Consider the following 16717-nt stretch of genomic DNA (forward strand, 5'->3'; position numbering starts at 1 on the left):
GTCCATATTATTTAACCATTTAAGAGACAGAAATAGATAAATAATAAATGTAGCAACTGATAAAGAGAGTATAATTTTGAGTTACCTTACTAAGAGAGTTTTAAAAAATTGCAGACAAAATAAAAGTAAACACAATGAGGGTTGATCTAGGAAAAATATTGTGAAAACAATCATATTCCAGAAAGGCAAATAAATTTTAACATTAGGAAATAAAAATATATAATTCATATCATCAATAACTAAAAGATGGGAAAAATACAGGACTCACAAAAAGAGAAAAATGAAGTGCCCAAATGTCATTAAGTAATACTTAATGTCCATCCTAATAATTGTGTATTTTATAAATGGAACTTAAGGTGTATAAATATGATAAATAAAATTTTACCTAAAACAAAGTATATTATCTACTATTGTAAACCTAGCACTGAACCCAGTGTTAACAGACACAATGAAAGTATATAATACATTTTTGTTGAATAAATAAGTAAATGAATAAATAGAATGATAATATGTATAAAAATACAGGAGACAGTCTGTGTTAAAATTAGAAACAAAAGAACTTTGTTACAGATCACCATAATCATGTAACATTATTCTAGAAGGTTTAAGAAATACAATATAGAAATATAAGTCAGAAGAAAAGTAACTATTATAAAGCTAACATGTTTTTTTCTTTACAAAATTATTTTTGAACTAGAAATTTCAAAAAAATTAACAAATTAGGAATTTGGTCAAAATATAATCATATTATATATATACATATATGTTTTAATATACATACTAGAATCATAATAAAAAGCAAGTCAGCTCATGTTTACTAAGAATATAAGAAATAAAAAACATAAATGGAACTCTCTGCCATTTTTATTCCATAACATTTCTTTGTGACAGCTTTAGATATTTCAATTATTTACAAATGAATTAAATGACCCACAAATTCCCAGTCAAAATAGTGTGTGTATGTGTTCTAGAATAAAAAAGAAACAGAGAGAGAAAGACGCAAAATTTTATTTCAAATGAAGATATTGATGAATAAGCAAAGCAAAAAAATATGTGGAATTTAGTATTAGAAATAAGAACACATTTATTAAAGAAATATTTAAAAACTGTAAAAATATGATTTTGATATAAAATAGAGAATGAACCAATAGGAAAAGTATAGAAAACAAAAACTTGTGTGGATATATGAAAATTCTACATTAGAATGGTAAAATACACTGGAAAAAAATATAATTCCTTAGTGAAAAAGTAAAAATTAAGCCCATATTTCACATGATACACTAAAGAATATTTTAGCTATACTAAAGAAAAAATATAAAAATTAAATTATTGAGAAGTGATCAAAACATAACAAATGTTTCCTTGCAAGATGGAAAGGCCTATCTAAAAATACAAGCAATGTACAAAAGGTAACAAAAACTAGTATTACTGTCAATACCATGGACTATTTATATGCCATATTTAAAAATAAGAAATCCAATAACACAAAATACACAGAAAAAAATTCTATAACCTAAAGCCAAAATCATGTTTTTTAAACACTAAAAAACTGTCAACTTTTTGGGAAAAAAAAAAAGATAAATAACGCTGGTATATATGTGGGAAAATAGCTCATGCAATTCATGTGGTAATACAAATAAGTATATATTTTCGAGAGTAATTTGGTGACATAAGCTAAGTTTAACATTTTCATTCTTTTGGCTATGTGTTTTATCTTCTAAGAATCTATCTAGATAATGAAGTCATGAAGAAATATTAGTAACAGTAAAACAAAGCATCACAAATGTTCAACTAAAAGGAAGGAGCAAATAGAATATGACATGTTAATGTGACTTCAAAAACTGGTATTTTAAAAAATGACTCTTCATCACAGAAAGTTAACTTTAACGTAACAGTATGTATATAAATCTATACAACAGTTTTCAGTGCTAAATTAATTTTATAAACACACATACATATTTGTTAGATGTAAATGTAGCAGAATCTCTGCATACTGGTATTTTTTGATCATCTTTTTTTAATTTTTATAGCTAATCTCATATTTTCAACATTTTCTAAACAAAGAATTCATTTATAATCAGAAAATAAAAAATAAAATTATTTCAGGTTAATCCACAGAATTATACTTGTTTATATTTCAGAATAGGATTACCTTTGTTCACTCTCAATAGAATAGCAGTAGTTGGACAACATTAATAAAAATGTATATTTGTTTACACAGTTGATCATCATATTGCAATAAACTTTCACTAAGAAATGCAATGAGAAAGAGAGTAGATGCTATCTTCTTTCTTGGTCAATAATCCTTGCCAATCTTCATGTTTTGGAGGAAACCTATGCACATTCTCAAGGAAGGTGTTGTGCCAAAATTAAAGGGAAAATAATTGGAATCTTGATTTAAAGTCATCAGTTATCCTCTAATCATTTGAGAAAAGGTACACTATGAGGAGATAGAAAGCTCAGATAATTATGAACTGCAAAAAGCTAGAATTTTATATTTATATTTTATATCATCTTTTCTTTTAAGTTTATCTAGATTAGAATCTAAGCAGTAATTCTTCAAAGAAACTCTGGTTAGAATACTGTGGACCATATTCCAAGATGATAAAACTGATTGACAGCCTGGTGACTGTAGTGGGGAAAGAGACTGAGAAAAGAATTCAAGATTAATGTCTCGGTTGTCACTCTACACTCCAGGACAGAAATTACAGTGGGGACAGCTACTACTGAACTGACATTCTTAAATGTTACATGAAAAATGAGATCCTTATTTGGCATAGGCCTAGTGCCAAAAACATGATGGGCAGTGGTACCATATGGAACTGTAGAGTCAAAGAAGTAATCAATATAGTCTGATTCAAAATAGACTTATGATATTGTCAATTTAATCATGATGTCCTCAGAAAAAAAGTACACTGGCAGTTTACTAAATTCTTACTTGATCTGTATAAGTAGAAGAGTACTAGGTCAAGTGAGCAGAAGTCTAATGTGAATCAACATATGTGTACATACAGCTATTTACCAAGGTGATGGTACATTTGGGAGAGTGAAGTAATCAGTCTTTTGGGAATTACTGGGGATGTCAACTCCAAAGGACACTAACCTGGAGATCCCAAACATCACTGTGGTCCTCCAGTCAAAGTAGGGGTCATGAAAGCAATGGAATTGTAGCTTAGGGACATTTCAGAGCTGGATCAGTGGGTCTGTGACCCCATTATGTAGTTACTTCCCTCATTCTAGAATATATAATTGGAAGAAACAATAATTGACTGGAAGAATCTCCAACTTGTAATAATTCCACCTTCCCAATCAAAGAGAAGACAACTCACTGTCTTTTCTAATAATGCTAGCATTTTTCTTTTGTCTACAGGTTTCCAGTTTTCACTAAGTGGTACCCTTTATTTTACTGCACACAATAATATTTCATGTGAAAACTTAAAAGTTTTTCATTTTAAAATATATCATAAATAATGGGAAATATGTAACCATACATTTATGCAAAAATAAGAGCTCATACTTTATTCAACCAAAATAAAGGCTTACTATCCACATCAAAGCATTAAGCATGTTTGTGTGTATATGTACATACATGTATACAACTAGAAAAATATAGGGTTCATAAAATCAAATATTAACTTATTCAAAAGGAATACACTGCATATTATTTGAAGAGTCCTACTTGTCATTGATAAAAACTTTGGGGAAATTAAAATTACCTCTATATGTTATGAAAATGAATTGATGGGCAACACCTGATTAGATTGGAAATTTATAAGTTGTTTCTATAACCCATTTCTTCTTTAGAGTTAATACTAAAAAATGAATTGTGAATGCTGCTTTTCTTGAAAGGTGAAAAATGTTCTGTCAAGAGAGTATTTAAAATCCTGAGTATTATTCAAATATTAGCATGTTTGGTACCCAGACTAAATTACAGCTCAGACAAGGGACTGAAAATTCAGGTTTATTATTCACTTTATTAAAATATAACCATAACACTTATTTCTACAAAAGGCTATATTATAGCCATCATTATAACTAATAATAACAATGAAAATAATATAGCCACATTATATTTTAAATTTTTCGGTAGATACTAGGGCTTATGGCTAATAATCATTTATATTTACACTGAAAATTTTTTATGGAATAGTTCAGAGTGGTTTTCAAATAGAAGCTCATTAATCACTTCAACAAGTTAGTTGGAAAGTTATCATCCCAATTCAATAGATGGAAAAATTATATCACAGAAAGGTCAGATATATATTTGCTTGTCCAGTATTATAGAAGTAAACCAAATTTCTGAGACCTCTTTTTCACCCCTTGATCTAACCACTGGATCAATGTAATTTTGGTCCATGTTGTGGTTTGACCATCAGCCTAAAGTATTTTAAGGCTGACCTCCCTGCTATTACTTTTATAGAACTATAAACACAGAAGAAAATAACAATTTTTCATCTACAGACACCGTACCAAAAAAGAACATAATTACTTTATATTTCTAGCATTTTCTTATTTTAGTCTTATTAGGAATATTTAACAATGGTTGGCATTAACTTAAAATAACAAATATCCAATACTTAAAAGCAGTGAAATGCATCATGATCAAATTTATGCTGAAATAAACAAGCAATATTTTCAGGGCTTCATTTGCACGTATATGTATTTAATAGGAGTCAGTTAAAGGAAATAAGAAATCAACTTTTAATAATTCCCAGCACAGCAAATTAGATAGCCAGCAGAAAATGAAAAAAGAAATGTTTCAGTAAACGTGACTTAAGGGACGAAGGAGAAATTGAAAACCAAGCATATAATTTATATCCAAAGACGTTTTCTTGTTTATTTTAATAAAATCAATATAATTTCAAAGATTTATCTGATGGTATTTAACTTTAAAAGGCAGAAAACAGCAATTGTCATCTTTTCAAATGAAAACATACTGTGAATATGAATTAAGCAAACTCCAGGAGATGGTGAAGGATCAGGAAACCTGGCGTGCTGCAGTCCATGGGGTCGCAAAGAGTTGGACACACCTGGGCCACTGAACAACAATAAATTAAGTACCACTGATTTTCCAAAATAAAACAATTTCAGGAATTTTTCCTCTTTGTCTGGTATCATTTGGTGTGCCAAGATTAGGGTCTATATGGTTTTGCTCTAACTGTAAAAGTGATCTCAAGAATGGCATCAATTCATAATATTATATATTTCTATTTTGGAATACATTTGGTTACTGAAAGCGACTGTTTGCAAGTCCATGGGACTCTCCAGACCAGAATACTGGAGGGGGTAGCTGTTCCCTTCTCCAGGGGATCGTCCCAACCCAGGGATTGGACCCAGGTCTCCCACATTGCAGGCAGATTCTTTACCAGCTGAGCCACCAAGGAAGCCCTGTTTGGTTACCAAGATTCTAAAAAAGAGTGAGTTTTCTTAAACAAATCCATCTCTACTCATTTTAGTTTGTCTGTTTTAAATATTCAAATATATTGTAAAAACTAATACAATTTTTAGTTTTTATAATGCAATGAAATTTGAAGATGTTAACCACTAAAATAGTAGGTAAAATGGTAATCATAAATTTGTTTAGGAAGTTTTATTTTGAAGTTATATTTTCTTTATCTTAAAATGCTCTTTTAAAATCAAGGTGTCAAACATGTTTACTGTACCTTATTTTTTGTGTACTGAAGACTTTAAAAAAAAAGAAAAGAAAAACCAAAGAAATTACCCTTCTCACTAAGTTCAGTTATTACATCTTTACCCTTAACTCTAAAGTCTGAGAATTCAGTGAATATATAAATGACTGAGGCAAAGGAGAGACATGCTCTATGGATGTCCAAAAATTCAGAAAACCATCATGATGCATTAAGGCACTGAGAGAAGAAACATGAAATTGTTTTGATGCCATTATATTTTTTTAATATCTCCTCCAAATAACTATCTTTGAGGCAATTCAGGTGTTAGTTACTGGACATGTTAGTAAAGAACGGGGCTCATTCAAAAGTATAATATAAATTAATCTGCAATCTATTTGCAATATACATTTCAGTATTTTAGAAATATATTTATATATGTGGGATATATGGGTATTTAACGTCATATGATTGTTTAAAAGCAATTATACTTCAAAGTTATTTTTCTTTATGTTTAAGAACATTATATAACATTAAAAGATATTATTTTCATATACAAATAATAATACTTAATGTCATAATCTTATTTAGTTACACACATGTTCATTATCTGATATCCAGGCATCAGTTTTGTTTAGTTTTTGCCTTTTTGTCAAGCTTGTTCCTCATTTTTGGAGATGGATTTTTTTCAGAATTTTTTATATTCTCACTCTTACTTAAACCTTTTATCAATGTTTATTATTTTTGCCATCATTTCATTTTCAAACCTTACAAGTATTAAAATATGTAAGATCTGTCTTAAGGTCAAACATCTTACTTTTAAAGGACCTTAATTTCTCTTGTTGGTTTAAGCATTATTTTTAAACTATTCAGAAGGAGTATAAATCATATCCTTTGTACATATCAAGCCATTTCATGTATATTAAAGCAGTTTATTAAAAAGCCAATGATTCTGATATCGAGGAAATACTGTGCTTTTATCAACCTTCCTTAACTGTTAAAAATTTAATTGGCTTATGGAGTGCATGAGAAAAATACCCTCACAATTTCTCTTTCATTTTAAGAATATTGAGATTTTATTAAACTGACCCAATGAATAATGGTCTTTTGGTACTATAAAAAGCACTTTTAATTTTTAAAACATATTCAACATCTCTTTTATGCTTTCCACTGATCAAAAGACAGAGTGATTTTTCAAAACTTTCAAAAGTGTATATCAGTGTCTGGTGGTATATACTGGTGAGTGTCTGGTCTCATTTTGAATTAGTGATTCATGAAACTCTAGAGACATGAAAGTTCTGATGAGTCACCACGTACCCAATGCTAATATTTCTGAACAACTTCCAAAACATAAAGCTATCTATAAATGTAATTCTTGAGAACTAGGATGACTAGATTTTGCTGAATATAGGAAAGTCACAAGAAGAAAAATTCTGGAGTCATCTAAAGAATACTGGGGTGTATCAAAAGCTATACATTCCTAAGACCAGAGTCAGACTTCTCAACTTGGATTCTTAAGGAGAAACCATTTATCAAAACCTTGTTCCTGAGATGATAATACAAGCTAATTCTAGAAAAAAGAATTGAACCTTTTATTATCAGCTTAAAAACCATTCCTAAATTAGCCATGTCAGGCCTTCCTGGCAGCTGTCATTCTTCACCAATACTATTTGCAGACTTTAATAAAAAATGTATTCATGAATGAAATTTAGTTGGATCAAATTTAGAGAGTATATTTTTTAAAGTCATATTTAAATGCTTTCAAAATAACTGGTTACTTGGAAGAAATTAAAATACATATAAATGTGTGTGTGTGCTCACATGTGTTATATGTGCTCCCTTAAAACATAAAGAAATTGTATGGCTGCTCACCTAAGCATGCCACTTTTTAGTTAACTCAAGATGTTCTCTCGTTTCTCATTGACAATGATTATAAATAGCTCAGTTTTTCTTCCACATCCCTTCTTGCTCTTCTAAGCCTGGGAATGATCACAAAGATTTTACAAAGTTGACTATTCTGAGGAATAATCTGAATTGAGAAATACTGGACTAGGTGAATACACTCATTCAGTGATGGTTCACAGAGAAATGAAATGACTAGCCCAAAGTCACAGCAAAATTGATAATGTATAGTTTAAATTCTGCTTTTTCAAAAAAGAACATTAGAATATCTGGACATAAGACACGTGTAATTTTAGAGAGGATGAAACATTTATCTTAAGAAGTATTTTCCTAACTAACAAATTCCAGTAATTATGACTCAAATTTTTGTTATTTGTATTTCACGGGTTCAGAATGGACACGATATACTTATATATTCTGCTCTCTATTTCTGTCTCTGAGCACATATACTTAATTACATAATACAAACACATACACACACACACACACACAAATAGATTCTTTAAATATACAAAGTACAGTTTCAATTGCAACTTTTTAATATGACACAGTAGTAGTCAGCCAACAAAATTAACTGTTTTCTATAGCTTCATAGAAAGGGTATTAAACTCAGTGATTCTGAGCCTGCTTCACTTAGAATCCGCTTTGAATATGTTTTGAATTTTAGCTCCTGGAAATTCATTCAATATACTTCAAAATGTAAATTTCTACAGTGCAGAAAGAAGTTAATATTCCCCTTGAAATCAGTAGTTTGGACCTGACAATACAGCCAATAAATAAAAATTATTAGAAATGGTCTACACTACCCACTGCACAGCAGTGAAAGAAATAATATAAGCCCAAATGACAATCAATACAGTTTTATTTTAAAGAGTATAACCAAAATACTAAATATTTGGAAAATATATACCTAATGTCACCTATACTACCATTTTTCTAATGGCAGCACTGTTAGCATTATGGGATCATTAAACTTTATATTTCAATTACTTCTCTTTTAAAACATTCTGAAATGTAGGATCTCTTTAGAGACCACTTTTATTCATGTTAAGGTTTTACTAACTTTAGCTATTTTAATTCAAAAGGCAAACTCTCTTGGCTTATATTCACAAAGATTAATTGCATAAAAGTCTTTGCTATTTTCTGTTGATAAAACATATCCTGGAAGAACCAGGTATTCAAAATTTTGTTTTGTATAAACTTTAAGTAAAATTTTGGTATGTGGAATGAAGTAACTTTATAATTTTGTAATCTTTTTATGCAATAAAGCTATCCAAAGTTTCACAAGCTATTTTCAAAAGTAAGTATTTGCAATTTTCTCTGTCAAAGACACTAAGCTTTAGACAAAGCTGTATCTTTTTGGTTTTAAGTTCCCTTCTTTGAACACATGTTGAGAACAAATTAAATGATTCAGTTCAACCAAGCACACTGATCCACTCAAGGTATGATTGAGATGAATCTATCAGAGTTTTGCCGTATATCTTTAATTATTCATTTCTATCTATTCTTTTAGAGATATAAGAAAGTTTAACTGTTTAAGTTATTATAATATTCTCCTTCAGATTCTTATCATATAATGTGCACTTGGACCTTTAAAATTCATAAAGAACAGAACTAAATTTATTTAATTATTTATTATTATCGATCACATGCCATATATGTGTGGTGGGTCACAGATATTATTCTAAGGAGGAATGTTAACATTTTTACTTTCTTCTTAAAGAGAATAGACAAAATGAATATTTTAACCATATTTAGACTATGATAAGATGGTAGCATCAACTATGCAAGTAAAATTTTCAATTTAATGCAATTTTTTCAAGGCACTGTCTTAGAAATTAGCATTTAATGCTAAGTTTTCTAGTTAAATATTTATGGCTTTATTAAGTAATTCAATGTTTTGAATAACAAAGGCTACCTCAAAAAAATATACCATAAATGTTAAGGGTTCTGTATTTTTCAAAGCTATTGATATGTGAGGTTTGTCAAAACACCACCACACCTAAATTGAAGGTACATTCACTGTCCTAAAATGCCAAAACTTGGGCAAATCACATCTCTCTCTTGGCTTCATTTTGTAGAGAAGTTTTCTCAACAACAGGAATTTTCGTCTGGGTTGACATAGAAATACGTTGAAAATTACTGTTTTCATAACACTTTCTGAGAATCTACTTGTCCTCATTTCTTACTTCCATCTGTAACTATAATAAACTGGAAAAGGAAGGAGTGGCAGGTGCTCTGTTTGTTTCTGTGTGTTTGTGTTTCAAAATAAGTTAATGTTCATTTCAGTGTAGCTTTATTGAACCCCACGCAGTCAAAAGTGCAGTTAATGATCTCAGATGTATAGCTTACCATTTTCTACTTGGAGAGTTTGATCTATTTCAGTAGGGCTACCATTTCAACTGAACATCTTCATTACAATATTTAGTTAAATTTTTCATTACTTACTGCTGTTTAACACCACACCCATCCCCAACAATGTCACCGCGATTTCACGACCATAAACACAACTCTACGGGACACATATAGCATCAAAATGTGCTCTGAAACACATTTCTATGGAGTGAAATAACGTTTTTATTTCATTTCAATCATGGTAATGCCTGTGGTCTTTAAAGGATGGTCTCTGGGATTTAAGACCTCTGGAAAAGTTTTAGAACCACTGTTTTGAAATGCTAGCTCTTTAGGAATCTTTCCTGGTGATTCTTTTAAATAAAAATCACCATGCTAATACAAACTCAAAGAGAAAATGAAAGAATGGAACTGGATTTTAATTTTCTTTTTACATTACTAGCCTTTAGGAGGGTCTCAAAATAGAAGCCAAATCTAGAATAAAACAGAATGACTTTTCTTTACTTGCATTCACAAATATTGTATAAACACTACCTTGAAATAAAAACATCAAGACTTGCTAGATTTTTATATAAAATTTTGTATTTTCTTTAACTTTTAAGGACAAAAGGTTTCTCTTAGGGATTCATTATCAGGGAGTACTTTTCTTATTTACAATCATATATAAGAGGAGAAAATAAACTTTGTGAAGAATAGCTCAATATTTCAAATTCCACTGAGTTAGGGATAATTTCAAACTCAGTGCTTTGTCTGAAAACGCTTTCATTAGCTCTTAATTTTGGGTTATGGAAAGATTTGGAATATATATCATAAAAGAGCAAATTATATTTTTCAACACTCATGCTGCTGCTGCTGCTGCTAAGTCGCTTCATAACTAGTATTAAAAAGTCTTCAAATGTTTGTTAAAACTTTCTTTTGAGAAAATAATCATGTAAAATTGGATATTAAGATGACACAGAGCCAGAACTTTACCTCTCTTTACTAATTTATTCTAGTAACAAGGCCTTGGCAGTCTCACAATCTTTGCACTTTTTAATTAATTTCACCAAATAAAGAATAATTGGCATCCACCATTACTTATTAACAAGTTGGAAATTTGTGACTGTTTTTCTTCTCATAAATGCTTTCCTATCTGTGATCTTTAAAATACACTGACTCCAAACTTTTTCTCATGAAAAATAGTATAACAAGAAAAACACCTTCATTTGAGATGATTGTTACAGAAAGGGAAAATACTCAGAACCCAAATCTCTCTCTTTTTATTTATAAATATTCGCATCACTTAGTTTTGGATTAGTGTAACAAGGATACACATTATGTCTTTGGGGATGACAGCAACACTGACAAACAGTGCCTGATATGCTTGTCATTATGTTATTGCTAAATCACCCACAACATCATGACCTGATTTTAGTTACCAGGGAAAAGCCAAAACATGGAATTTAAATTTCATTCTGATTACATACATACAGCCAGCACTTAAAAAACCTTTGAAAATGATCTATGTCCAGTAATTTAAAAAAAAAAAAAAAGGAAAGGAAAGGAAGAAGTAAGGAAGGAAAGGAGAAAGGAGGGAAGAAAGGCAGGAAGGAAGGAAAGAAGGGAAAAAAGACATCTTTAAATGCCTTAATACAATTACACAATAGGCCTGACATTCTCTATGCTGGTATAATAACCAAGTGGCAAGTAACATAGAAACAGTTATCCCTGTGAGATCCCTGTTGCATGCTTTAATTAAAAGTAAAAAATATACAACAAAATCAACCCTTGGGTAAATTGCTCTTTGGTTTAAATCGTCATTACCTCCTGGAATTTTGGTAAAATCACTTTGTTTTTAAATTAAGTCAGCCCCTCCTTTACTAGATTACAAAGTCAAACAACAAAAACCAGACATAAATTTTTAGGATGAAAAGAGTTTTGTTTGTGTGTATGTGTGTCTGTAAGTCCAACCCCTATACACAACCTGTTTAAAAAAAAAAAAAAAAAAACAGATGCTTTAACATAGTGCTTTATTCCAACTTAATCTCATCCTTGAATGAACTTCCTTCAAGTTTCAACCATTTAAGGAAAAATAAAAAGAGCAGTCAATTTCCTCGTGGTTGTAATTTAATTAAGTAACCTTTCACACTGAGCAAAACCCAAAAGCAAAAGGGTCATTAATCTTTCTAGTGATTAGAGACACCTCTAGAGCTTCAAACATTTACCTCTCCTTCCCCGCAGTGGAAATGCTTTTAGGAGGATCATGGTTCATACCTCACATTCCCTGGAGCCAGAGATGGTATATGTGCAGGGCCCAGATCCATTAACTGATATATCCATGGTCTCAGAGTTTGTAGGCTTGTAGTCCACATAATACTCCTGTAAAGGGGAATTCATTTGTCTCTCAGACTCTCTGGTCTTTTTCCGCCGCCTCTTCATAAGAGAGTGTTGCTGAAGTTGTTTCATGCTGGCTGGGTAGCGTTTCCAAGACACATAGATTACCAAGAGGATCATAGCCACCGAAAGAAAGAGAGCCACGCTCCCTGCAATAATTTTGTGGAATGAAACATGCTCATACTCTTGCTCTGTGCCAGGAATCTGAAACCCCGGAGGAGGGCTTGGTGTTTCAAGGGTGGACCGGCTAGGGTCAGATTTCAAGGTTGTAGGTTTAGGGATAATCAGAGGCTTCTGGGGAGTTTGGGGGACCAAGTGTGATTTTTCTGTGTTGACCACCTGGACTTCAGAGCAGATATTATATGTTTCCACTGCATCACTAACCTTTTCACCTTGGATGTGCTTAGGTCCTGCACATATCATGGTGCTTTCCTTAGTTCCTTTGAAATTCTTAAGCCAGTAAAACAGGGGACAAATGCTCCGACTGCATTCCCACATATTCCCAGACAAAGTGATGGATATTAATGATATCCATGCATTCACAGTTTCCTGTGAGATGTTGGTAAGCTTGTTGGAATCCAAATTCAATTTTTGCAAATTGGGCAAACATTTAAATGTGCCCGGCTCAATTCCTTGGATATCATTCCCTGATAAATCCAAGTTGTGTAAGGAACTCCAAGTCCATGTCAAGCCTTGGCTAATGGAGCGAATTCTGTTCCATTGTAAGTAAATTGAGCGGAGGTTGAAGAGACGTGGAAAATGAGCAAAGTTGATCTTGGAAAACTGATTGTGCTCCAAGTGGAGCTCTTTTAACTTCAAAAGGCCAGCAAAAGCATTTCGCGACAAACTTCGAAGACGATTATAACCCAAATCCAGAAAGTCAAGATTTCGACAGTCTTGAAAAACTCTGATTGGTACAGTCTTTAACGAGTTAGATCTCAAGTGCAAAATGATGAGTTTCCGAAGGCCTTTAAATTGTTCAGATTGCAATGTCTGAAGCTTATTGTAAGAAAGGTCCAGACTGCGGAGATTGGGAACCGGGTGAAATGTTTTATTGTGCAGATAGGTAATTTTGTTGGAGCTTAGAATTAATTCTTTCAGTCTACGGATGCCTTGAAATGCATCTTCATCCACTGAGCTAATGTAATTATGGTCAAGATAAAGCCATATAAGCTGGTTAAGGCTGGCAAACTGATTGGATTTGAGTTTCTGAATGCTGTTGAACCTTAATGATAAGCCTTGTGACCCTCCAGAAATGTTCTCAGGAATATCTGCAAAAGCATGAGACTCACAGTACACAATTTTGCCATCACATCTGCAGTTCTTTGGGCAAGCTCTCTGAGCCCCCGTGAGCATAACAAGCAGCAGTGTAGGAAGTAGCACTAGCACCACACGCATGCTTCTCAGCTGCGTAATTAAATGGAAACCTACAATATTAAAAAGAAGACAAATGCACATTGTAAAGCTATTAATGTAAATCACCACCAGCTTACCGATATCAGGGGCATCTCATCTAGTGTAGTAATGGAACAGTTGATTTAATGTATTTGACACTTAAAGCCTTATTTTCTTCAGTATTGCATGCTTACTATTTAGGTTTCATGCTTGCTTTCTTGATTTCCAAATTGCCACAGTGTCATAGAACTAAGAACAGCTTCCTGAGTTTCAGGAGTTCATATGCATATCAACATTGGAAAACATCCACCCTATCTTATCACATAATGACAACATTTAATAACATCTATGTTTGGCTAGTCACTCTGTTGGATACCAGTACCAAAAGGAAGAATATTAAGTCTTCTGGTAATGGGGGAAATGTGACTTACTAAGCCCTATGCTTGTACATCTTTCTTAGTTGAGCAAAGAGGCTGTGTTTTGGCAAAGGAGCTTCAGTAAACTGTCAAGGTAACCCAAGTTTACCCAGCTTGAAATTGCATCCCTATTGCATAATGAGGTAACCATATAGGAGCTCTGATAAAACAGCACTGGGACCAGTATGCACAATCAATGAAGCATGGTATGCAGACTAGTAACAGCGGGGAGTACTGTCAATGTATTAATAAGCATATAAGCTCTCAACATTCAGGAAGAGATTCCTGCTAAGGTTCTCCTACCCAGTGATCACCAGCTGAGAGTCCTAACTACTGATAGCACAGAACGCTCCAAAGTTATGATTATTAGATTTCTATTAAATATTTGCACAAAATACAAAATAATCTTGTGAAGTATTAGTTTTTTTTTTTTTCCCTTATATATTTAACAGAGTTGCTTTTCCAAATTTGGGGGATAAACAAAGAGAGAAACAGCAGACTACTAACCTCTCCCATCCCAAGCTGCTCAAATTTCTCACTGACTTTTTTTCTCCCCTACCTACATTAACTTCAGAAAATCTGCAAAGTTGCAATCTATTGGCACTGATGCTGCATTTCCAAGTCATAGCATGTTAAGGGACTTCTTTCCTCTGTCAACAGTAGATTTATTATTTTTTAGTGGTGAGAAGAAAAAAAAAAGTACCTTGTGCTGCAGTATTAATCTTAAATATTCATGTTTTTAAACAACAGGCAATCAGCCAAATTCTTAATTTAAGAAACTCTCCTTTTACTCAAAGAATTAATTTTTTTAAAAATCTGAAACCCCATCTTTCTCTCTGTCCTCTTGCCAGCTACAGACTCATTGAAATACATTCCAGCTCTCCCAGACAGGAGAAAGAGGTGGAGGGGGGGAAGCCAGTCACACTTGAAAAAATAAGACTGGCAAATGACTGCTGGATATTTGGAAGCTGTGTTGAGTATTCATCCTCAAAGATAAAACAAGCCCTTGTGCGACCTCTGATAAAGTAATGACCCCACCCCTACACACACGCAGTAAAGTGTTGACAATCTTCCTGACAGCAACCAGAAATACAAGCATGGTTAATATTATCAAGAAACAGAAGCAAATATATCATTTATCTCATGCTCAATTCCCAAGCAAGGATATGCATACGGAAGAGACAGTCATAAAGATATTTCTCCAGAGTCTGTTTAAGTCCGTGTTATGCATTTACAGTTTACAAAAAAATAAAGGAATATGATCTAAAAATATAATAGCAACTATAGTGAGTCAACTGGCAAACTCCAAGGCTGCCGCTTTTTGCCTGTTTTGATGTTTTTTACCAGCTAATGCCACGACTGAGAATAAGAAGCCGAGAGGATCAGCTTTGCTAAGAAGGAAACAACAAAAGTTCACTTACCCATCCTTTGTCATCCAAAACGGTTCCCCCTCTCTCAGCGTTCTTCTTATTTGGTCTCTCGTGCTGAAACCACCACCACCTTCATGACACAGTGCGGCTGTCATTCACACAATTCTGATCCTGCATGTGAGCTAGTAGCCCCACACAAACTTCCCCGGAGAGGACAGACAAAAATATATATATATATGTACATGAAAAAAAAATTCAGCCTGGGGTGGGATGGGGGGCAGGGAGGTGGACGCAGTAGGGGGGTGGGGGAGGGCCTCTAGGCTCTGAGCATCATTGTGTAATTCACCAGAGATCCATCAGCAGTAATTGGCAATCTGTGCAAAAGAGCTACAGCCCATCTCGAAGGTAACCAACTTCTCTGTAAAAAGAGAGGAGGAAAAAAAAAAAAGAAGAAAATCTTCAGAATACCTGGCATTCCTTATTGTGCTGGCTTTTGCCATTCCCAGATAAAGCAATTCATCCTCTGGATTTTCAGTTCTTCCAGCAAGGAGGCCTCCTGTGCTGTATGAGACCCCAGTTTAAAAGCTATGCAGGCTAGGTTTATCCATTTAGCTGGTCAGGTTTAAAGTGTTTTGTAGCTGTGCTGAGAGGCAGCCCTTGTCTAATTCAGAAGGCTTTCCAGAGACTGATGATGCTCAGAGCTTGTTGGTGCTAATGCTTGAGTTTGTGATACACTGAGTGCCCTCCGCTGGAGAAAACAGATTGCACATTAAAGACGGGAACAAGTGAGCCTGTCAGTGGTGTGCAGCCTTGCCTCTCTCAGAAAGGGAAATTAAAGGCACAGGATCACTTTTTTTTCCCCCTCTGATAATATATATTATGAAAGGTTTATGCCAAAGAGCCTTATTCAGTGATATCAAATATTAAGTAAAATACTGCCTCTCTAAATATTAAGCAATTAGTAGTTTTTAAAGTTATTTTGACCTGATTTTCTTCCTATATGTATCACAGGGGATATATAATTTTTAACAGCAGAAATAATTTCTCTTTTATTTTTGTTGATGTTGCTTTGTTTTATTTACACATTTTTTGAGCAAACCACAAAAAGAAATGGTCTTTTTTTTTAGTTGAATTACATTTATTTTTATTTAATAACTTCATTCAATCTGTTGTTCAGTATCCATATTTCCATTACTTTCTTGGTTTGTCATGTGGACAGAGAGGTCAACAGAAATAAACAGCCTAAACTGAATATCATTAGCCATATATGCAGAATTCTAAT

At 32.8% G+C, this 16717-nt stretch overlaps 1 protein-coding gene across 1 annotated transcript in view; it reads right to left on the reverse strand.

The window, feature by feature from the left end:
- Positions 1–15496, reverse strand: part of LRRTM4 (leucine rich repeat transmembrane neuronal 4) — a 905361-nt gene extending 889865 nt beyond the window's left edge. Inside the window, exons 1-2 of the mRNA XM_065927267.1 lie at positions 15487–15496; positions 12135–13681 (exon numbers count right to left, since the gene is read on the reverse strand). Coding sequence (XP_065783339.1) covers positions 12135–13681; positions 15487–15490 — 1551 coding nt within the window. The 5' untranslated portion in view covers positions 15491–15496. The remainder of the gene's footprint in view (positions 1–12134; positions 13682–15486) is intronic.
- Between the last annotated feature and the right edge of the window lie 1221 nt (positions 15497–16717).

Source organism: Muntiacus reevesi, chromosome 3 (assembly GCF_963930625.1).
Source record: "Muntiacus reevesi chromosome 3, mMunRee1.1, whole genome shotgun sequence".
Classification (NCBI taxonomy): domain Eukaryota; kingdom Metazoa; phylum Chordata; class Mammalia; order Artiodactyla; family Cervidae; genus Muntiacus; species Muntiacus reevesi.